Raw genomic sequence first — 24,057 nt, 5'->3', positions numbered from 1 at the left:
TTTTAGAAATGCAAACAATTTGCAATTTCTAGGTAGCAAGAAGGGCTGATTATCTGATTTATGAATTCCGACATAACTCTGCGATCTGCTGTCAATTATTAGAATAGAGGGCATTGGTATATGAAGCTCGTAGGTAAAAGAAAAATACATTAAGCACTAATCAGCAGATCACTTGAAGGAACAGAGAATGATGATAATGTCTGAGAGTCGAACTGTATCGGAAAAAATTAGAGGCAGTACAGAGGCGGATGGCAATAGGCATAACTGGAGCATATAGAACTATCTCCACAGACGCAGTACTTGTTTTAGCCGGTCTTGTCCCTGTAGACAAACTAATTAGAGAACGCGCGCAATCTTTTCTGGATAAGGAATCGAGTTCACATGAACTACGCGAAAAGACCCTGACGGAATGGGGAACAGAATGGTCCGCGGGCGGAAAAGGAACGTGGACGAGGGAGCTAATTAAAGATCTAAAAAGCTGGCATCAGAGGAATCATGGAGAGATGGATCGATGGCTCACGCAGGCTCTGAGCGGTCACGGAGTGTTCAACACCTACCTCTTCGCAATAGGGAAATCTCCCTCCGAAAATTGCTACTTCTGTGGAAAAGAGGACACTCCGCGACATGCCATATTCGAATGCCCTGCCTGTGACGATCTGAGAGGGGCGACACATGGGGTAGATGGCCACGTAGACTCCGGCAGCCTGATTTCGCGTATGCTGTCAAGCGAATGCGAGTGGCAGAAATATGCACAAATGCTCCGGAAAATAATGATAAGAAAGGAAGAAAAGGAAAAAGAGGAGAAAAAGAAATGGGAAATACCCTAGAGGCAGTTAGCACGATGTAATGCCATGCAGTTCCGTGCTAACTCTGACGATAAAAAAAAAAAAAAAAAAAAAAAAAAAAAAAAATGTCTGAGAGTGACAGGTTGAATAAATAATATCCAGACAGTAGCCACCATATTACTGGCTACCACTGTACCTTAGACATATATTTTTGCTTCATTCCAACAGAGGGTTTACTTATGGTTTACTTCAAGGGCTTACTTTTCAACGGGCTGTATGTTGTCGACGGAGGTGAGCGAGCGGCGCGTCTCAGGCATGAGCAGCTTGGAGTAGCAGATGGCGGCGGGCGCAGACATCACGCTGGCGGTCACCAGGTGCGCCGGCTCCGCGCCGAAGTTGATGTAGGCCGCGAGGATCGTGCCTGCGGGGAATTGCCAGCTTATCATATATACCTTTCGTATACTTCTGGTCAGATAACACAATCTAAGGCAGACTACACAGCAGCTGCGGCAGCGGCACCGCCGTGAAAGTATCTACTCTGACAAGCGTTTAACCATTCCCACTTCTGATAACTTTAGATGTTGCAACAGTATTATACGTTACCTTATGTTATTTATGAACAAAACGAATCAAATCATCAAATCTCGTGACTCGAAGTAATAAAGGGAAAGCTTGTTTTGGCCAGTCATTCATAATTTTTTTGAAGATTGTACGTACTACCAAACGTAAGTAGGTATGGAGTATTTGGTTCACTGACTTTTTGGTTAGCTGGATGCAAAGGCAAATGCTGCCTGCATCCAGCGGTTCCCTGTAACTCGCTTGATGTAATAGATCCCTAGTATTTAGTTGATGTAATAGGTCCCTAGACTAGACCCTAGACTAGACTACACTCTCACCGGAGCGTTAGTCGAGCCGACTAACACTCCGATGTGGGCGGGATCGCCATTCTAGCATCTTACGAAGTACTCTTCGATCTATGTACACACCCATTGCTACTTCCCCTCATGTCAGTGATATTCTGCACATAACTCTGAATATCCAACCTTCAGTCTTTTAAAAGACTCATAGTTAGCACTTTGCAGCCGTCGCTTTTAGCCATCTGTGCTTAGTATACTAGTAACTTAGTGCGGTTAGCGTTGTTTTTTGAGAATACAGCCTAGTGAAAGTCAACTGCAATGCCGATAGTGAATTGAGGACGAGTTCTTCCAAATTAAGGATTGAGATTATGTGACTTGAGAGTAGATAAAATAAGGTTATTTTAAAGGTTAAATACTCCTGCGTGATTTACTTGCCGGACACGGTTGCGAAGCCGGATGACATGACCACGTGCAGCTCCGACGGCGTCAGCAGAGACAGGTACGGCTTCACCAGCAGGATGGACTCCGTCTCACGAAAAATAAGTGATTTGTAAGAGAAACACAAACTTATGCAAACATAACCTAATAGGTAACTATACAAATCAAACCCACGTGGAATGGTGGCAAGAATACTGGCTCCATTTCCGAGTTCAACACCAGATTGAAGCTCTATGCAAAAAATGAGCCAGCCCTTCTGTCACCAGATACCACGATTTAATTTTTCAGGAAAAAAAAATCGACAGTCCGATTCTATGGTCCCAGAGAATCTATGGCAAAAATCAAACTAACAAACTAAGAAATAATTTAGTATTTACTAATGGAATTAACAGACCAATAATATATAACACAGGCGTGATAGCCCACTGGACCTGACCTGCCTTCGATTCAAAGGGCGTAGGGTCGAATCCGGTCCGGGGCATGCAACTCGCAACTTTTGAGTGTGCATTTTAAGAAATTAAGTATCACTTGTCTCAAACGGTCAAGGCAAAACATCTTTTAGATTTTTTTAATTCTCTATGTGTGTGAGTTCTACCAATCCGCATTGAGCGTGGTGGGCTTAACCCTACTCATTCTGAGAAGAGACTCGTGCTCAAAAGTGAGCCGATTATGAGTTTATAATGATGATATAACACAGTAAAGAAAAAGTAAAATACAAAAACTCTTGCTCTTGCTAACTGTGGTGGCAGTGGCGATCTGCAGTAGCCGGCCCAGTTTGAGGCAGACACCATGCTCGTGTTGTGTCGTGTTGGTGGTCACTCACCATTCCCAGGAACACATTCCCCACGGCGATGACACTCTCGCAGACGGTGGTGGCGGTGGCGGCCTGCAGTAGCCGCCCCAGCTTGAGGCAGAACCACTGCAGCGCGCCCCAGAAGAACAGAACCTCCACCAGCATGCTGAAGAAGAATATCACCGGCAGGGACTGCAACAGAGAGATAAATATCTTAGCATTCTTAGCAGCTTAGTTTCAAGGGATTACAGATTTGTGCGGGGCATACATGAGCGATGTATGCACAACGCGCATCACACAACACTCCATGAGGCGATCGGTGACCTGCCCCTGTAGCCCAGTGGCACGTCGATTCTCTTTCTACGATCGCAAACTAGAAAAATATATGGGAATTACATTTGCTATCGACAGATCACGTGATCAAGATCTGTCATTCCTATACACTTTTCTAGATTTCGATCGTAAAAAGAGAATCGACGTGACACTTGGCTATAGGGTGATTGGCTGGAGTGACTCCAGCGGGACCAGCACCAAACGGATTAAAGAACAACGGCCAACATTAACGGTTAAGTGCGGGAAAAGTCCAGGAAAGAAAATAAGAGAAGAGATAGCATTTCATGGATTGACCGTGCCGGTTCCGTGTTCATCGTGTGGTAGAGAAAACACTACGAGCATTGCCCGAGACGGCCGAAGCTTCCCACCAGCCAATCATTATCAGCCTAAGCCCGCCAGCTTCGTTGCAGCAGCGTGGTAGCTCCATATTACCTCTACTATAAAGAGGCCTGCCCCAGTAAGTGGACCACCTCTACTATAAAGAGAGAGGCCTGCCCCAGTTAGTGAGCCGTTAAAATAGGCTGATAGTGCAATATGGAAGTCAGATTAAAATTAAAACTCACGCTAAACGCAAACACTTTTTCATCTCGCACGAGCATGTCTCCGTAAACAAACGCCGCGCCTTCCACTCCGTACGACAGGAATGTCGCCACCTGGAACGCAATATCTGTTTTATATTCTGTGACAAGTTAGCCCTTGACTGCGATCACACATAATGTTAAGTGATGATCAGGGGCGTAGCTACAGCCGTATCAATGATACAGGGCCTTTAGACTACAGGGCTCCCACAAGTGAAAGCAAATTTAGTAAAACTTAATCCAGAATCACAGTGAATCTGGTGCTTTTCGGAAAAAAATGCCTCTAGTGTTTCATTGCAGAAATGAAAAAACTAATCTCTTTTGCTCCCGTGTAAGCGAGCACCCAAAAATGGAAACATTTTATGATAAAAAGTCAAGCATTTTTGTTTCTTTTGTAAGAAATTTATTTACCTTTCACTTGGGCCGCCCAAACTAACTTCGATACGGTGCCCCTTCAAGGTAAGCTACGCCATTAGTGATGATGCAATCTAAGGCGTCGTACCAGAGTGCTAAATCGCTTCACGTTACGTCTTTCTCAGTAGGCGATATAAGCGAAGCTACCAGAACATTATAATTATGTATATATATTATGTTTGTTTCTCCTTCACGCCGCAACTACTGAACCGATTTGGCTGAAATTTGAAATAGAGATAGATTTTACCCTGGATTAACACATATGCTACTCTTTACCCAGTAAAAATCCATGACTCCCGCGAGATTTGTGACAAACAGAATTTCACGCTTAGTCGAGGGTATACGCTGGTGTCTTCGACCATTAATAAGAGCCTGAATGGCATAAAAAACGGCCAAAAACTTGTAGTTTAATAAAAGATGAAGTAACGTTTCATTTGTAAGTATTTCTACCTTAATTTTATCAAATTTATAATAAAACAATTTAAAAAAAAAATCGATTCTTTTGACGGAACAGCAAAAAATCGATCAAGTAATCGAATTTTCTATGTATTTAATCTGTGGATAGTCTAAGCGATGTGTTCGTTAGGCTGTGTAAAAATTACGCGTGTGTGTATTGCGTGTCAAATTTATAATATTTACACACACAGACACAGAAAATATTTCATGGTGTTAAATATTTTCGATGTGTGACTTTACCTCGTCCCCCTCAAAAAACGACAGACTTTTTATTGGTGAATTTGGGTGCGAAACAGGCTCAGACCAATTATTGTATAGGATCTGCCTCGCTACGTTACTTTTCTGTCAAAGTATATGATCAACGATTCAATGCGATTATAAAAAGAATCGATGTTAAATAGTTGTAATCGTGTTCGTCGATTAAAGAGCTCCGTAAAAATGTTTTTGTGTAGTTGAATGGTGTAAAAAACGGGCAAAAACTTTTAGTTTAGTATAAGATATATACCAAATCTAAGCTCGTTTTAATCAGAAAATGACAGACAATTTTGCTCGTGACTATGAGTATGATACAGGTCCTTCTATAATTGGTCTGAGGAAACATAGTCCATAGTCCATAGTCTAAATAGTCAAAGGCTGGTGTACAATAATGATGTCACCTTATCAGAGAAGCACTGCAGTGCGTACCGGCCCGTGTCCCAGCGTATGAACAGCACGCCGAACAGGAACTGGATGAGCAGTCCGGCGCCCACGCTGCGCCAGTTCACGCGCCCGGGGTGAGACGAGAACACGAACCCTGCCAACAGTTACAGTACTGAAGCACTTCTATAGATGTCCCTATATAGACTCCGTGCCAAGAAAGAAGTCCCGCAACCAAAACCTGAACTTAAATTATTCAGCGCCTTACACGAATGCTTTGCACGAATGCCATTAAGACCGCCATTACCGATTTTACAGACAATGAGCCATTATAGACAATGAGCGCCATTTAAAAATAAGCGCCGCTGGCAGCGTCTACAGGATTTGTTCGTACATCCTCAATAGACGAAACGTAAGAAGATAAATAAGTAAGGGGTAGATGGTTTTTTATTAATTTAATATTTTTTTCTCTCATTTACTTATTAGTTCTCTTTTTTTAAATTTTTAACAATGTCAATATAAATATAAAATACACTATTAAAAATTTATAAAATATCAACCCTCCCGCTGCGGGACATTTGAGTGCCCAAGCAACCGGTGGTCAGAGCTACAGAGTGAGGAAACTCCTCACAATACGCGCCGTCTCAAGAATCACTGCCTTTTGTATCCGACTCTTGATCCAACAGTTAAGCGAAAGCTTCTTAAGGTGTTGATCGAAGCTTTTCGCTATAAGACCATTGACTGAAACAACTATCGAAACAATAATAGTTGACTCAACATTTCACATGACGGTAATCTCGTGAGCAAGGTCCAAGTAGTTGATACTTTTTCCTTTTCGGCTTTAATTATAATTACTTTGTTAATAGTTGGTAGCTGATCATCAGTGCACTTCATCATCATCATCATTATCAACCCATATTGGGCTACGAGTAGCTTTAGCAGGAGTCTTCTCTCAGAATGAAAGGGGTTAGGCCGTAAGCCATTCACGCTGGCCAAATGCGGATTGGCAGATGACCCAGTTATACACCTTGTGCACGCCACAGCTAATGAGATGATATCGGGAGACTCACCAAGTATAACCAGCACGGAGAGGCCCAGCAGAGAGATCAGTCTCTTGGGCTCGTGTCTCGTGTCGAAGTACAGGAACACGGCTATGGCTGCCACGATGGCGAACAAGAAACTCCACTTGAATAGGCTGCGAGAAAACAAACACTTTTTTAAATGGACAATTTGTTATATCTTTAATGGTGGTAATTAAAATCGAAAACTTAAAATTAATGTTACGCAGGTTCCAAACGCGCCTTGGTCCTTCATTGGAAGCTGACAGTCAGCCTGACCCTTACAAAATAATTTTAAAAATCAAGTTATAATAAGGGTCTCTAGCGAAGGGTTGCCTCAAAGGTAGGGGTCTAGCGACCGAAGTCATTGATGTCCCGGAGAAAATATCAAAAAATTACGTTTTTTACTTGAACACTAAGGATTTGGGGCGTTAGCAATGTGGTACGTCAATTATTCTCTTTCTACAAACGCTAACGTTTCGAAAACTAACAAAATGTATCCGCGCTAAAATCCCGCGCTGCTAATCAAAACCAGCCACTGTAGCCAAGTGGTACATCGATTCTCTTTCTACGATCGCAAACGCGAACGATCTTGATCACGTGACCTGTCGATAGCAAATGTCATTTCCATACATTTTTGTAGTTTTCGAAGCGTTTGTAGAAAGAGAATCGACGTGCCATTTGGCAACAGGGGCAAAACCACTCTCTTGAGAAGCACAGCACTACCAACTGCGCCGGAGATGTCTGTATGTATGTTTAGATCTACCTTATCTTCCACAGATGCGAGCAAGTGCTCTCGACCCGACTCCACACGGTCGCCTCGAACCACGCGCCGAAGAATCTCTTCACCACGAGGAAGTATATCACGAAAAAGTATATAATGCTCAGGAATGCTATCAAACTGCCGAAACCGTAGCACAGCTCGAGAGGTTCATTACCTTGGAAAGAAATAAAAATAGTCAAATTCTATGACAATAATGTTATCGCCGTTTAGTATTGGAAATAGTAGTCTGTGACGGATATGACGTCGCTCGATCTCGTGTTGGTTTCAGTGTGCTCGTGGCGTTTGAGCCGTCCACATCTGTTGTTGTGTAATTCTTTATGGGTTACTTGCGATAGTCGGGGAGAGTGACTTGAGTGGAAAAGGGGAGTGTTTGATATCAGTCAAAGGATCCTTTGACCCTACACACATCGTTCACAAGTACGTGACTCCACTCAAGGTCATTCTCTGCCATCCTAGGGTTTTATTTTGGTAACAGTTTGATTTGTTAATTAAGTTGTCCTGACAAGTGTTGTGAATCATAACCTTTGTTCGACATTAGTTTTCTTATATTTGTAATCACTTTTGAGTCCTATAATCTATACTTATAATAAATCTGTAGAGAGGTCAATTCTGTACATTAAATATATTTCCAAAATAACTATCAGGGGGTGATTAGTGATCGACACTGATGCCAAAAATGCAATCAGTAAAATTTTTGTCTGTCTGTCTGTCTGTCTGTCTGTCTGTCTGTCTGTCTGTCTGTCTGTCTGTATGTTCTTTATAGAAACAAAAACTACTGGACGGATTTTAACGAAACTTGGTACAATTATTCAACATACTCCTGGGCAGGTTATAGTATACTTTTCATAACGCTACGATCAATAGGAGCAGAGCAGTGAAGAGAAATGTTGAGAAAACGGGAGAAGTTACTCAATTTTTTAAGCTTCCGTCGCGTGTACAGCCTTAATGGTTAAAGCTACATAGAAATCATGTATGACGGAAATGTTCTCCTTAAAATTATCTATAACACACATATAGAACACAACAGCATATATATGTCTATCTTTTAACTCCCGATAGCTTAGCAGTTCGGAGCTTTCTAATTATATTTGTCTACTCTTATGTTTATAACACTCATCACTCATCCCTAATAAGAAAGTTAAAATTATTACCTATTCAATAAAAAAAGAATCATAAAAATCGGTAAAGAAACACCAAAGTTATACAAGAAATATGCTAAGCCATCGCGCGTGAATACTAATTCATGCTATATGGATTATTTTTGTGTAACGGTTGCCGCGCTCGACGCGGCGGGTAGGGGTGGGGTAGGGGTAGTGTAGGGTAGGGCAGGGGTAGGGTAGGGTAGAGGTAGGTTAGGGTAGGGTAGGATAGGGGTAGTTGAAAGTTTACAACGACTTTCACGCGGACGAAGTCGCGGGCGTCCGCTAGTAATAATTAAATGAACAAGGAAAAATTATTTTAAAATTACAAAAAATATATACGAGTAGTATATATTTAAATATATTTTGCTATATCGCAGTTTGCAGATTTTTTATATTTTCATCTTTAAAATAAACGAGTACCTAAACAAAAAATTCAAACCCACAAGTAGGAGAGGTTTTCTTAAAACAATATACTTTTCAAGATTTTATTTTATGACTTTGTTCACTTATTTGTAACTAGCTGGCGGCGTCAGCGGTCACTGAAATAATTTTTCAAATCGGAATAGTAGTTCCTAAGATTAGCGAGTTCAATCAAACAAACAAACAAACTCTTCAGCTTTATATATTAGTATAGAGTATAGATGTACCTACTGTACGAGTACATACTTATGCTAATTTACAGCTTTCTACTAGTCTAAGCCGTGGACGGACGGACGGACGGACAGACAGACGGACATGGCGTAACTATAAGGGTTCCTTGTGGACTATTGGCTGGCTGGTTGGCTGGTGGGAGGCTTCGGCCATGGCTAGTTACCACCCTACCGGTAAAGACGTACCGCCAAGCGATTTAGCGTTCCGGTACGATGCCGTGTAGAAACCGAAAGGGGTGTGGATTTTCATCCTCCTCCTAACAAGTTAGCCCGCTTCCATCTTAGACTGCATCATCACTTACTATCAGGTGAGATAGTAGTCAAGGGCTAACTTGTAAAGAATAAAAAAAAAAAAAACTATGGAACCCTAAAAAGGGTTATTATTGTAAGTACTTACTATAATTCAGCCAATAATACAGGCAACCGAAAAAGAATCCTATAACTAAGCCATTAAGGATAAAAATCGAGATCGTCTTCATGGCTGAACCGTTCTTCTTCATGAAGTCCTCCGTAGAGCTGCCGACCCTCGCTAGAGTCAGCTCCAGGCAACCGCTCGGTTCGTACTCCAAGTAATCGAAGGTTATCTGTAAAACAACATTAATGTTTTAATAGTTAAAAAGTTACCTTGGCAAGTTTGTTGATAACCTATGATATTCGGGCGACGGGGGGAAAGACTGCGCGGATGTGAAATCTTGCTTGCGGGGAAGAACATTCATCGTTACACGCCCCCTAGCCCACGCGGACCATCTGGAGTGTTACGAACGAACTTGTCAAGTTATAGTCGACAAACCGTATAAAAAACGACGAACATGATGATGAAAATAATGATTCACGGTTTTCGATTTCGATTAATTCGAGGCACGTCGATTCTTTTTCTACGATCGCTAACGCTTCAAAAACTATAGTATGCGCATTATCATCTGAGTCGTCCGGTCATAAAAGTCAAAAAAGATAGGAATGTGCAGCGCGCCTACCTGCGCACCCTAATTATCGATAAACGGCTACCTGCGCACGTGCTAATGATGAGTCAATAATGATTTGGACGATTCTGATTGGTCGGTTTCTAATGTAATTGCATTGCGTATTTTTTTTGCTATAAATGTGTTTACTGCAATTAAATAAATACATTCATGTGTTACTCGTTGCGCACTATGGATACTAATATATAATAAATTTGGCAGAAGACGAAGATTCTGATGATGAAGACTCAGATGAAGATTAATTTTATTTAGTTAATAATTATATAATATGAAATATGTATTATATTAAATCAAATATTGTTAATTTTTTTAATTTTGTGAACAAGATACGATAATAAACTTTACTTATCGATAATATGTCTTTCATTGTTACACCCTTCACTAGACGGCTCCATAAGACCCATAAGTGCAAGCGAGATAGATATAGAGAAATGATTTATGGCCCTAAGACTCAGTTGTTAATGCTATTAGTATAGAAGATGTAGGTATGAGAATGACATTTGCTATAGACAGGTCACGTGATCAAGATCTTTCATTCACAAACATTTTTCTTGTTTTCGAAGCGTTAGCGATCGTAGAAAGAGAATCGACGTGCCACTTGGCTAGGGGGGCTGAATCTTCTATAGGCAAGCACGCTCCAATCCAACTTATGTGTGATGATTTCCAACGCAACGCAAAGAAATAAAAAAAACTTACCTATCCAAAAAAAAAACAATAAACTTGCAACACTTGAAAATTTACGAGTATGTACCTACGTTAGTTACTGGTCAAGCTAATGATGTATTGTTAAGATCCATAAAACACTTTATTGCTAAAGTAAAAGTAACTTGTACCTGTTAGCCTTATAAAAGTTTAACTGATTGTGAAGGTTGGATAGTACATTTGTAGGATACACGACGTAGACTTTTTATTTAGGAAGACATGTAAATTGTCAAAATCAAAATGAAGATACTGTCAAATTCATCAACACATCCACATCCAGTTAGGGGACCTGACTCAACAACGTAAAGTCATAGGTTCAATTCCCGCCTCAAATTCTGTCGTACCCACTCCATAAAACATAAAAATGAAACGAGAGCGTCAAAAGTTACTGAAATACAGTTGTTTCGGCGTCCAGTATGAATTCAACCCGTTTGGCGTCGAGACACTAGGCCCGTGGGGCAGGGCGCCCAGACTCTCCACAAGGAGATAAGTAAACGCCTCAGAGAGGCAACAGGCGACCCTCGGGCGGGCAGCTTTCTCGCGCAAAGAATTTCAATCGCAATTCAACGCGGGAATGCTGCCTGCGTGATGGGCACCCTACCATGGGCGGAAAATTTTTATAAGTATTTTTAAGTATTAGTTTCAATTTATTTTAATTTTATAGTTATATAGTCAATTTATTTCAATTTATGCTTATTTTAATAGTTAAATTGCACCTTTTGTGTTTATTGTTTATTTTATAAAATTGTAGGGATAACTGAGAAGATCCATTTTTTTGAATATATTGAGGGTACAATATGTAATAAGGATAGCTGTAATAAGTGTTGAAAAAAATTACTTACAGTTCCGTTTGAAATTTCATGATTTTTCTTAGCGTTTTCCATTTCTAAGTCGTTCGTATCAAATGCGGCCTGGAATAGAGAAATACTTAATGTTGAATCTTTAAAAACTTATTTTGAAATTGAATTTGCGTTTTATGGGGTGAAATGCGTAAGGTCCTATAAAAAAAAAGATAAAAAATGTATGACCCATAGGTTAAGAGAAAACAAAGGGTAGGTATATGTACCTACCCTTTGTTTTCACTTAACTGGAAGAAGCAATAATTATAATATTTTTTACAGGGTATAATTTAAACGTCTTCAAAATATAAATTTTGAAGACGTTTGTATGCCTGCGATTTTCTCTAAAACTATTAATAGCTTCAGAAAAAATCGCATACATACAAACATTTAAATATTCGAAAACAAACTTTTTCTGTTACCGTTTTTCTATGTGAGGTAAAATTAATTTATAAAATTATTTTCATTGATTATAAATGTTATCATTATTATAAAAAAAACTCGAAACAGTTTCCTCCATGAATAAGAATAATAAATTCACTTTTTCAAATAAATAAATCACTTAAATAAAAATCACTTACAATTTTTCAACTGAATTAATTTAATTTTATCTTAGTTCATTACGATTCATTCAACAGTATATTACAGTAAAATTATGCACCAAAATAATGCCAACCATTTCAATAAGAAATATTATGAAAAGAAGAACGAATCATTTTAATTATTGCTGCAATACGAATTTGCATTATTAAACTAGGTATATATTATAATAATTTTAACCACTTCTTCTTATTAGGTACATATATATCTATATATATGTACCTAATATCATTAACACTTTAGCTCAAGAACTAAAGTGTTAATGATGAATATAAAATAATTACATCATAACATTGTTTACAAATTATGAATACACTCGTGTTTTGAATGAAAATTCATTAAATTGTTTAAAAACAAATGCTACGCTGCGGTAAACATATTGTACGGAATTCAAATCATTTTGAGTGCGATGTTGTTGCAATCAACTTCGTGAGATTTACTCGTTGCAATAAAGTTTATCGCTTCCCCATAAAGATTATGAAACTGTGTAGGTAATAAAACCAATCGTTAAGGCTTCAGCACTTTTTAATAGCTAACTGTTGACGGACCAAGCAAATGGCTGGTGGGAGGCTTCGGTCGCGGCTAGTTAACACCCTACTGGCAAAGACGTACCGCCAAGCGAATTAGTCACCCGCTACGATGTCGTGTAGAAATCGAGAGGGGTGTGGATTTTCATCCTACTCCTAACAAGTTAGCCCGCTTCCATCTTAGATTGCATCATCACTTACTATCAGGTGAGATTGTATTCAAGGGCTAACTTGTAAAGATTAAAAAAAAATACAGAAAGTTTTTGGTACGTTTTGGAAGCTATCGCTCATAACCAACCTTGCCTTTTCTGTGAAAGTCGTAGGCACCGTTGTTTTATTTTTTTTTTCCAATATTAGGTATGTCTCACTAGCGGACGCCTGCAACTTCGTCCGCATGGAATTCAGTTTTTTACAAATCTCGCGTTAATCATGGAGGTCGGCGGTCAGCTTTCTAAACTTCTCCATGGCTAGGTGGGAAAAGTTTTCCGGCAGCCTTAATGCCAGTCCACTCCCGTTTCGTAGTCATGACTTCTTCCTTTTATAGGTAGTTCAGAGAGCAAGAATGGCAGAGATACGAGCAAACGAGAGGAGAGAAGAGAGAAAAAAGAGGAAAAAGAAAATAGCCAAAGAGTTGGCATGTTGGTAGGTACCATACTGATTTCGGAGATAAGAGGAGGTTGTTTAGTCCGTGCGAATCGGATACGCTACCCAAAGAATACCCAAATCGGCAGAAAAGTCCAGAAGCGATTTTTCCTCATCGAAAAACATAATTAACTCTTAGACTAATAACCTATAGACCATATAAGCCACTTAAGTGAATAGGTGAACGTAAGAGCTAAGCTTTTTACCCTCGCCGACACACCCACAAGTGTACTTATCGTAGCGTAGCGATACGTCAAGGACTCCCATTTCGGGGCACATAAAACTAACGAATCCTGCGACTACACACTATCCATGTGTTATAAGTCTATGATTGATCTCCTATCGGCAATTTCTATTAACTACTCGTACTTTAGATATCTTAACGCAGTATGTACGTGACATATAAGCCAATTACCTACATTTTAATTGCTAGCTAACTGATTACTGCAACTTTGTCTGATAATAATAATTGTTTTACCTCATTTTTACAAGTGTGTTTCATGCTAATTACTAATTTATCTTAATTACAATTTTCAATGTTAATGATACAATGATGTTTTTGTATAAGAAGGCAGGTAATACAGGTATGCACCTATCTACCTTCGAAACCTGGTACCGTTTAAAGTCACAAGGTATTAATTATGTATACTGTGCCACTACATAGTTCAATGAATAGGCTACTTGCCTCTTTTGTAAACTGTGTTTAAACTGAATTATGGAAGTATTATAAGTTATATTTTATTTTGTCCCGTCAATAATAACCAGTAAAAAATTTAATATAAATGAAAAAATATCTACGTATAATTTTTGCCGCCAAAACACAACACATTAGCAAGTGACGTCATTCATAGAGATAACAGCGTGATTGGCGTTTGCAGTGTTGTGATCTATCACGTCACCGCAAGCGCCAATCTCAAACCGATGCCTTGTAGCGAATGACGTCACAGTTTATAATTGGCGTTTACGGTGACGTGATAAAAATACAATTTTGTTTTATAAAAATATTACAATTACGAGAATATTTTCACAAACAAAAATGTGATTAGAGTTTCTAGGCATCTAAACTATATGCAAAAAATCTTCTTAGTTTTTTACAGAAGGCGAGATTTTTGTCTAGAGAGTTTCCTGGGAGTTTTGAAAACCCATAGATTTTGAGGTGCTCTTTTCGAGTTTATGATTTGCCACTTTGAATTTGTGTCGCTTGCGGCGCCACTTTGGAAAAATGGAGCCTTTTGACGATATTCGCTTTCCGAGTCATCTTACGATAAAAACTTGTATGTAAAGAAGTTTTCACCAATAGATAAAATAAATGTGTGGTGATAATGATGATGATAAAGAATCGTCATTTCAATGAATGACTCAAATAATTACATTTTGTTCCTGCGCGTAAGGACTCAGCTAATTTTGGAGATGTCAAAAATATTGCTACCGACTTTACCTTGGTACCTGGACCTTTTTGAATATCTAGAATAAAGAATAACTTTGAATAAAAAACTTACCGAATTTCTCTTTCTTAGGTCGTCAGTCGCCATTTTGACTAGATTTTACTTTTATAATGTTCTACATAAAAACCTTATGACATTTTTTAAAAACAATATTACACTTTAACCATTTTTGATTCACTTGTCACTTATTTTTAGGGTTCATTATTTTCGCTTTTCAGTGGCGACGACATGGATATATCTGTAAAAAACATACATCGTAATAAACACTTAACTAGTCATTTCATAACTTATTTATTTTAAGTACATAACATATAACATGTCTGTTTATAAAATGTTATTCAAAATATACCTATCTAATTGTTCTAAGCTTATCGATCGATTTTTTCTTTTATTTAAGAACAAGTTAAATAAAAATAAGTACAATTAATATTAGGCGTGAAATTACTAGTGATTTATGCACTCATTTTTAATTGTTTGTTGGTAAACAGTGCACATTGAGTATTTCGTCAGCCAGCTGACGTATATATTTATCAATAGTTACATATAAGCTATCATCTGGTAAATTTTTAGGCGAAAGGATATCACTGAAAGTGAAGATTTTTTTCCCATGATCTAGCCATCAGCTGACGTACAATGCACTATGTTATAGCCAGCTGATTTTTTTTTTGAGGTATTGGGTTAGCTATAACTTGATAAATTTTTAGCCGAGAGGAAATGAGTGAATGTATTTTTTTTTCTTCAAGCGTGGGAGGTTACAACTGCTTATCCCCTCCACCGAGCCTCAGCTGACGTTCACGAGGCTTCATAGTTCGATTTTCTGCTGCGTTTTACTAATTATCACTTGAGAGGAACTTGGTCATATATATATGTTACTGGCTCTCGGACTATTTGGCTGAAGTACAGTGCACAAGTGTGCGACTACACAGGTGCACTCTCCATTCTCTCACTCAGAGATTGGGCTCTCTCTCGGGCATAGCTACCGCTGCATCAGCCGTATCAATAATACGGAGTCACCGCACTATAGGGGTCCCTTACGTGTAAAACCTTTTTGACGGCCTCCGTGGCGCAGTGGTATGCGCGGTGGATTTACAAAACGGAGGTCCTGGGTTCAATCCCCGTCTGGGCAGATTGAGATTTTCTTAATTTGTCCAGGTCTGGCTGTTAGGAGGCTTCGGCCGTGGCTAGTTACCACCCTACCGGCAAAGACGTACCGCCAAGCGATTTAGCGTTCCGGTACGATGCCGTGTAGAAAAACCGAAAGGGGTGTGGATTTTCATCCTCCTCCTAACAAGTTAGCCCGCTTCCATCTTAGACTGCATCATCACTTACCATCAGGTGAGATTGTAGTCAAGGGCTAACTTGTAAAGAATAAAAAAAAAAAGCAAAATTAGTAAAATCTAGGTAATCCACAATCTTCTTTTTCTCTGGTGAAGCGTGCGCCCAGAATATGGAAACATCTTACATAGGTTAAGTCATTTTTCAAGCAATCATTTTTGTTTCTTTTGTGAGAAATCTTTACACTTCACTAGCGGACGCCCGCGACTTCGTCCGCGTGAAACTCGATGTAAATTCTCAACTACCCCTACCCTAGCCCTACCCTACCCCTACCCTACCCTACCCTACCCTACCCTACCCTACACCTACCCTACCCCTTCCCTACTCCTACCCTACCCCTACCCTACCCCTACCTAAAATATTGGTTTGTGTGAACATGCTATGATCATCAGAGATGGCGCTGTATGTGAAAAAGATTTTCCTGCTTTTCTGTTGATTTTTTTTCCTGAATTTTGCTATAAACCTCACGGAGCCCGAGACCTTTCCAACGAATGTAAAACCGTGGAAATCGGTTCGTGCGTTCTGGAGTTATAGCGTCAGGAAGGAAAAGCAGACTTATTTTTATATATTTCCTGAATTTTCTTTGCTATAAACCTCACGGAGCCCGAGACCTTTCCAACGAATGTAAAACCGTGGAAATCGGTTCGTGCGTTCTGGAGTTATAGCGTCAGGAAGGAAAAGCAGACTTATTTTTATATAATTCCTGAATTTTCTTTGCTATAAACCTCACGGAGCCCGACACCTTTCCAACGAATGTAAAACCGTGGAAATCGGTTCGTGCGTTCTGGAGTTATAGCGTCAGGAAGGAAAAGCAGACTTATTTTTATATATTTCCTGAATTTTCTTTGCTATAAACCTCACGGAGTCCGAGACCTTTCCAACGAATGTAAAACCGTGGAAATCGGTTCGTGCGTTCTGGAGTTATAGCGTCAGGAAGGAAAAGCAGACTTATTTTTATATATTTCCTGAATTTTCTTTGCTATAAACCTCACGGAGCCCGAGACCTTTCCAACGAATGCCAAACCGTGGAAATCGGTACGTGCGTTCTGGAGTTATAGCGTCAGGAAGGAAAACCCAACTTATTTTTATATAGTAAAAGATTTGGGCCCCAACTAATTTTGATACAGGGCAATGCTATGCCACTGCTCTCACTTTTTTTTTATTCTTTACAAGTTAGCCCTTGACTACAATCTCACCTGATTGTAAGTGATGATGCAATCTAAGATGGAAGCGGGCTGACTTGACGGGACCGGAACGCTAAATCGCTTGGCGGTACGTCACTATACACCGATGACCGAGTCCGAACGGTACCACAGGAGAAACTTTAGCCGTAAAACGAACTGGTTTTTAAGGCGCGGAGCTATAACATTACCAACTTTCCATGGGGAATCATGGGACTATTGTATCTACATATTTAAAAAAATGTCATATATTTATTTAAAAAATATATCTATCTATAATTAGAGAGGTAGGTAGGTACCTAGTCAGTCTGAAACAATCCATAATCGGTTCATTTTTGAGCACGAGTCTCCTCTCAGAATGAGAGGCGTTAGGCTAATAGTAAACCACGCTGGTCTTGTGCGGATTCGCAAATTCTCAAATATGTAGCCTCCCTAGCCAAGTGCCACGTCGATTCTTTTTCTACGATCGTTAACGTTTCGAAAACTATAAAGATGTATGAGAATGACATTTGCTATCGACAGGCCACGTGGTCAAGATCTGTCATTCCCATACATTTTTCGAGTTTTCGAAGCGTTAGCATTCGTAGAAAGAGAATCAACGTACCACTTGGCTAGGGAGACTGGTTTCCTCACGATGTTTTTCATAGAGCTCATTTTTTATACATAAATTAAAAGATTCATGTACTATATATTAAATACTAAATTAATCTAAACTTTAATGTTTTTTTAATGATATACTAAATAAACCTTAATTAACCTGTTCTAAATAGATCAATTCGTTTAATATTTAATTAATTTAATAGATATTACCAGACGCCGCGCGGTTTCACCGGTAAATAATTTAAATAAAAAGTTAAACCGGCCAAGTGCGTGTCGAGCCACGCGCAGTGTAGGGTTCCATAGATTAATTTTGCACTTTAATCCCTTCTGTAATGCATAAAAATACCGATAACGATACCCCACACTATGAATAGACGCTAAAAAGTTCATGCCCACTTTACATGTAATTTTTATTGTACGAGTTTGTTCACATTTTTTCATTCATGCCAATTTACAGCTTTCTAGTATTAATAGGGTTTGCGCTAAACAGACAGACGGACGGACGGACAGACAGACGGACATGGCGAAACTATAAGGGTCCCTAAAAAACATTGTTCGTGATGTTGCCTAACGACATTATCTATCAATGCCCCCAATATCATAGATAGCTAAAATGAAAATTATTTAAATGCTAAGCACTACTAACCTTTTCGAAAAGAGCAGACCCTGTCGTACTATACAATTTATAGACCTTACCTTGCACTTATCTTTAAATCTTAAAATTCCCAACACAATGCTTGAATATTTAAGGTCAAATCTTTATCTACCTAAACTAATTGTGCCTTACGGTTTCGAACGCGTTAGATTCCAATTCAGTGAGAATATAGAAATAAAAAGTAGCCTATTTATACTTGACTACAATCTATTTCTGTGCAAAATTTCATCCAAATATGTTCAGCCTTTGAGCTGTGATTAAGTAAGTAACAATCATCCAATGATCGTTTCTGAATTTTTTCGTGAAACCTAAACCATGGATCCTAATGATACTATTTAATTTTTTAAACAATAATTTTTCACGATTATTAATTACTAGCTGACGCCGCGCGGTTTTACCCTCGTGGTTTCGTTCCCGTAGGAATACGGGGATACTATATAGCCTATAGCCTTCCTTGATAAATGGGCTATCTAAAACAGAAAGAATTTTTGCAATCGGACCAGTAGTTCCTGAGATTCGTTCAATCAAACAAACAAACAAACTCTTCAGCTTTATAATATTAGTATCGATTGAAAAATGATCCCCTAACCGTGCACTCACTTGATTTCACTTTGTTGAATAATATTATATTATTTATCTACTTTTATTATTTAATTAATAAAATATACACGTTGTTGTTGTTAGTTAGTTGTTTAAAATAATAGTCAATTTTAAATTTAAATTCACACTAGAAGCACAGCCCGATTGTACTAAAACATATTAGAGACTAAATCTCACTTTGATAATGATAGTGATCAATTGTTAGGTAGATATTTTATCACTAGGTAAGTATATTATCAATATTTATTGATAATATGATAAAGAGGTTGTTCGGGATTCTGTTTGTGTATCTTGTACCTATCTGTACGTAATTTTTTTTAATGATTAGGTATTAGAGATATAATTATGTATTTAAGTAGGTAGATTCCCTACTTAAGTTACCTACAACTTTAGGGTCCCCAGCGAAGGGTTGCCATGTAGTTAAATGGCGACATGGTTTTTCATTATTTCATCATCATTACGTATCAGCCGATGGACGTCCACTGCAGGAAATAGGCCTTTTGTAGGGACTTCCAAACATCACAATACTGAGCCGCCTGTATCCAGTGATTTCATTATTCAATCATAGTTATATTTCTTGTGTTTTACATGTTATGTATGCTTTATGAAGGCCACACAGCAAACAATTTTCAAAATGCAAATGTAATGTAATATTTACGTACGAGCAGGTACCTGTTTGAAAGGTTTTTATCAAGAAACCTACTTTGGGAAATGACAATGCCTTTCGAAAAGTAAGTATAGCCAGTTTAAAAGAAAAGTTTTTTCAAATAGGTTTCGGCAATTTCTTTGCAGCAATATTGTGAAGATGACAATTTCAAGTTGCTGCATTCTCGCAGTTGCGGAAAAAAACTAGTAGGTAGGTATGTCTAATCTAGGACAGCAACAGTATGAAGTAACTTGAACTGGGTCTTTATCTAAATCGGTGTAACGATCATCTTTGAAACATTAGATAGCTACTAGCGGACGCTGTGATTTCGTCTACGTAGAATTCGGATTTTATCCAACCTCAGACACAGAATACGTATAGAGACGAATATTACGGACTAGCGGTCGCCCGCGACTTGGTCCGCGTGGAATTTAGTTTTTCACAAATCCCTCGGGAACCATAATTTTTTCCGGGATTAAACGTAGCCTTTGTGTTAACAGGCTTTAATAATATATCTCAATACCAAATTTCAGCTAATTCGGTTCAATAGTCGAGGCGTGAAAGAGTAACAGACATTCATATCATCAAAATCATCAGTTTTCGCAAATCTCGGGAAACTATGGATTTTTTCGGGATAAAAGTATGTGTTAATCCAGAGTAAAATCTATTTCCATTCCAAATTTCAGCCAAATCGCTTCAGTAGTAGCGGCGTTAAAGAGTAACAAACAAACATCCAAACATCCATACAAACTTTCGCCTTTATAATATTAGGTAGTCCATCGCGTGGCAAAGATAAAAATTCCGACCAGAGTCCCGGACTTGTGACCGAAGGACGTAGGGTACGACAATAGTCCAGCGAATCCTCATCCCTCAGTTATGCGTACGGCGCCTTTACCGTTGAGCTATTGAAGCGTCTAAGATGAGGTAGGTATATTATAAAACATTTAGACTACAAGCCCTTAAAACAAAATTTACCTACTTGTGAAATGAACCAACGTGAATAACGCTTAGAAGGTTGTTACTATATCAAATAATTTAATTTGTTTTAAAACTGAATGATTGTTTCACACTGTATTGTCATGTCTTCATTCCGTCACACGTTTTATCTAAATATTATTTTCGTAATTGTTAAAGATAATGAGGAAGAAAATTAACATGTTTACGTCATTCGCTACACGCCACCTTAGACTTGTTTTTTTTATAATAGGTACAGTAAACGTTTTTTTTATGAAGCCTCCTCTTAAGCAATACAAACCTCAATAGCTCTGTGGTAAAGACGTCGTACTTATCACCGAGAGGTCATGGTTCGATCCCCGCCCGCTAGACTCTACTCGACTGGAAGGGGATGGGCATATTTATTTAAAAGATGGCATCCTTGAGAAATACGAAAATAAAAAATTTTAATATAAAAAGCAAAAAATAACATCTTACCTATGTGCTACCTTCTGATCAGTTTGAAGGCGGTGCCAAGCCAGTGATGTTTTAATTCAAGCCGTTTAAATTACACAATTTCTGTGTAATTTAAACGAAATTTGAAATTTCTTTCAGAAACGGCTTTAATTAAAACATGACACTGGATTGGCACCGCCTTCAAACTGATCAGAAGGTAGCACATAGGTAAGATGTTATTTTTTGCTTTTTAGTTTAGGTTAATTTTTGAGTTGGAAGTCGGTTGAATTTTTTTTATTAAAATTTTTATTTTTTAATTTTTAGTGTTAGCACACCTAACTGAGTGTGAACAAAAAATAATGAGCAATTAGTTGAAACGTTATTTTCTTATGATAAGTATCTAAGTTCTACAATCCCAATTTTAAAAATATTACCTTAACTCATATACAAAATTTCACTCCCCCTTTATCCGCACGTAATATAAATATTCAGAAAAACCTGAAAGGTCCGTCTTCATCACCAGACCCCCTATGCAGTCACAATCCATATGGGTGGAAAGTTCTCATCAATATAAAATTTATTAAGTCCAAACACAAGGTAGCTACTGTGAACCGTCGAGGAGTTCCCTTAACTCTCCTTCATCTTCATCACCACACCTCTAATACAGTCACAACCTATCCAGGTGGAAAGTTCTCATCAATACAAAATTATCAAGTCCAAACACAAGGTAGCTACTGTGAACCGTCGAGGAGTTCTCTTCACTGTCCTTCGTCTTCATCATCAGACCCTTAATACAGTCACAACCATCTAGGTGGAAAGTTCTCATCAATACAAATAAATCAAGCCCAAACAAAAGGTACCAGCTGTAAATCGTTGACGAGTTCCATCGTCTGTGTATCGGCTCCATCATCAGACCAACTCCAGACCTTCATAAAATTGTAGTGGTTTAAAATACCTTATGGAAACACTAACAAACGCACTAGCCGTCTCTACAATTTTCGAAAGTTCCTCTCGATTTCTCCAGGATGCCATCATCAGATCCTGACATGAAAAAAATGGGACCACCCTGGAATCAAACCCTTCAAAACAAAAAAAGAATTTTCAAAATCGATCCACAAATGACGGAATTATCGCTGGACATACATAAAAAAAAAAAAAAACATACATACAGCCGAACGTAGAACCTCCTCCTTTTTGGAAGTCGGTTAAAAACCTACCTACTTGACTTCGTTTTCCTTGATACGAATGAGGCAACTGAACTGAACACTGTATATGTAATTGGGTAAGTATGTTTTTGAAGCATTTTCCTCTTGCGTTTTTAAATTAAGGCTTTTTAAGTACCTACTAGCGGACACCCGTGACTTCGTCTGCGTGAAATTAGTTTAGTAGTAAAGCTTAGTTAAGTAAAGCTTAGTTTAGTAGCTCTCGAGTTATCGTTGTTAATTACTTTAGCTTGGCAAATTCGTTCTTAACACTCCCGATGGTCCGTGCGGGCCGGGAGAGGTGTAGCGATGGCCCCCGCAGTCCTTCTCTCTGCCCCGCGCGCTCGACTTCACACCCGCGCAGTCCTGTCCCCCCGTCGCCCACATATCATGGAAGTGTCATTAACAAACTTGCCAAGCTATAGACTCCACGCCACGAAAGAAGTCTCACGGCTAAAACCTAAACTAAAATTGACAGCGCCTTAAACAAATGATAATAAGACCGCCATAAACAAATGACAATGAGCGCCATTAAGACATTAGCGCCGCGTCTACGGGACTTGCTTCGTGGCGCGGAGTATATACTAGACTAGACTAGACTATTTTGTGGAATGACCCGTGTTCGGAATCCCTTGACAGAGCGGGGTCACCAATTTGTGGAATGTGGATATTTGGATTGAATTAATTTGAGAAGGTTACTAAGCGTGTCTACTGTCAAGGAATATTTAATCGATTGACAAAGGTTACAGTAAGAAGTATATAATATTAAGCGGACTACTTATTTAGGAATCGTACGTCAGTGTCGAGCAACCACGAGTGACTAGCGTTAGAACTTCGATGGCGGTCGTGGGATATAAACTTGCTTACGCAGCGTTGAGCATCTCAATAAGGCTTGCTACAACATAGCCTTATGCCGCTACAAAACTATAGCGAAATAAATACATAAATGATTCTGCTGTGTCCCTTTCAATGGGAATAGTCCAATAGGCGAGAATCGAACAACGGCCTCTCGGTAATGAGTCCGACCCTTTACCACTAGAGAGGCTTTCAATTACTTGAAGAGCCATAGACCCGAGATCTATCTATGTTTGGTAAAGGTTATTTTCTACGAGGGGAAAAACCATGTACGTCCATTGAGGTATTTCCTACTGTTTACCATAAAATAAATAATAAGGAAAAGTTCTAGTGATAACTGTGTATGAGAATTGAGAATACAAATATATTATAAAAGAAAGTCGTGTTAGTTTCATTATTTATAACTTAAGAAAGGCTGAACCGATTTGGTTGAAAATTGATGGGGAGGTTGCTTAGAACCAGGAGACGGGCAAAGGTTACTTGGGGTAGGGGTAAAGAAGAGGTAGAGTAGGCGTAGGGAGTAGGGTGAAGTAGGGGTAGGGAATGTTGCACATATAGGTACGTCAAAGTGAAAGGCAATGGCCTAGTCCGCTTTTTTTATAAACGAGTACCTATTCAATAGTTATAGCAGCTTTATTAAATAAAGGTAGACGATTAAAAATTTAATTTGACTTTCGCTTCAAAAGTAAGAATGGAATTTGAATAATTTAATAATACATACGCGAAAATACTAAAAACTCACTGTCTGTCTCTCTCTCTCTCTCTCTCGGACGTCTTTACGAAGTGCTGAAACAATTTCGATAAATTTTGGCACATAAATTATTAGGTAACACTTGAAGAAGGGCCTATAACATTTTGTCGTATAAATAATACTAACCAGTCGATGTAAGTTTGTTTACCGAAATCATTATATTTATATTGTGATGAGGTCTGTA

General features: G+C 38.7%; 1 protein-coding gene across 1 annotated transcript in view; it reads right to left on the bottom strand.

Annotated features, from left to right (window-relative positions):
* Positions 1-24,057, bottom strand: part of LOC112045947 (solute carrier family 28 member 3) — a 29,308-nt gene that overhangs the window by 4,537 nt on the left and 714 nt on the right. Inside the window, exons 2-11 of the mRNA XM_052887041.1 lie at positions 14,714-14,897; positions 11,449-11,517; positions 9,322-9,508; positions 7,115-7,286; positions 6,361-6,485; positions 5,311-5,447; positions 3,770-3,859; positions 2,904-3,065; positions 2,078-2,171; positions 1,047-1,206 (exon numbers count right to left, since the gene is read on the bottom strand). Of these exons, the coding sequence (XP_052743001.1) occupies positions 1,047-1,206; positions 2,078-2,171; positions 2,904-3,065; positions 3,770-3,859; positions 5,311-5,447; positions 6,361-6,485; positions 7,115-7,286; positions 9,322-9,508; positions 11,449-11,517; positions 14,714-14,746 (1,229 nt within the window). The 5' untranslated portion in view covers positions 14,747-14,897. The remainder of the gene's footprint in view (positions 1-1,046; positions 1,207-2,077; positions 2,172-2,903; positions 3,066-3,769; positions 3,860-5,310; positions 5,448-6,360; positions 6,486-7,114; positions 7,287-9,321; positions 9,509-11,448; positions 11,518-14,713; positions 14,898-24,057) is intronic.

This window comes from Bicyclus anynana, chromosome 18 (assembly GCF_947172395.1).
Source record: "Bicyclus anynana chromosome 18, ilBicAnyn1.1, whole genome shotgun sequence".
NCBI classification, from domain to species: domain Eukaryota; kingdom Metazoa; phylum Arthropoda; class Insecta; order Lepidoptera; family Nymphalidae; genus Bicyclus; species Bicyclus anynana.
The sequence above is the reverse complement of the archived record's forward strand: the minus strand, read 5'-3'. Positions and strand labels throughout refer to the sequence as shown.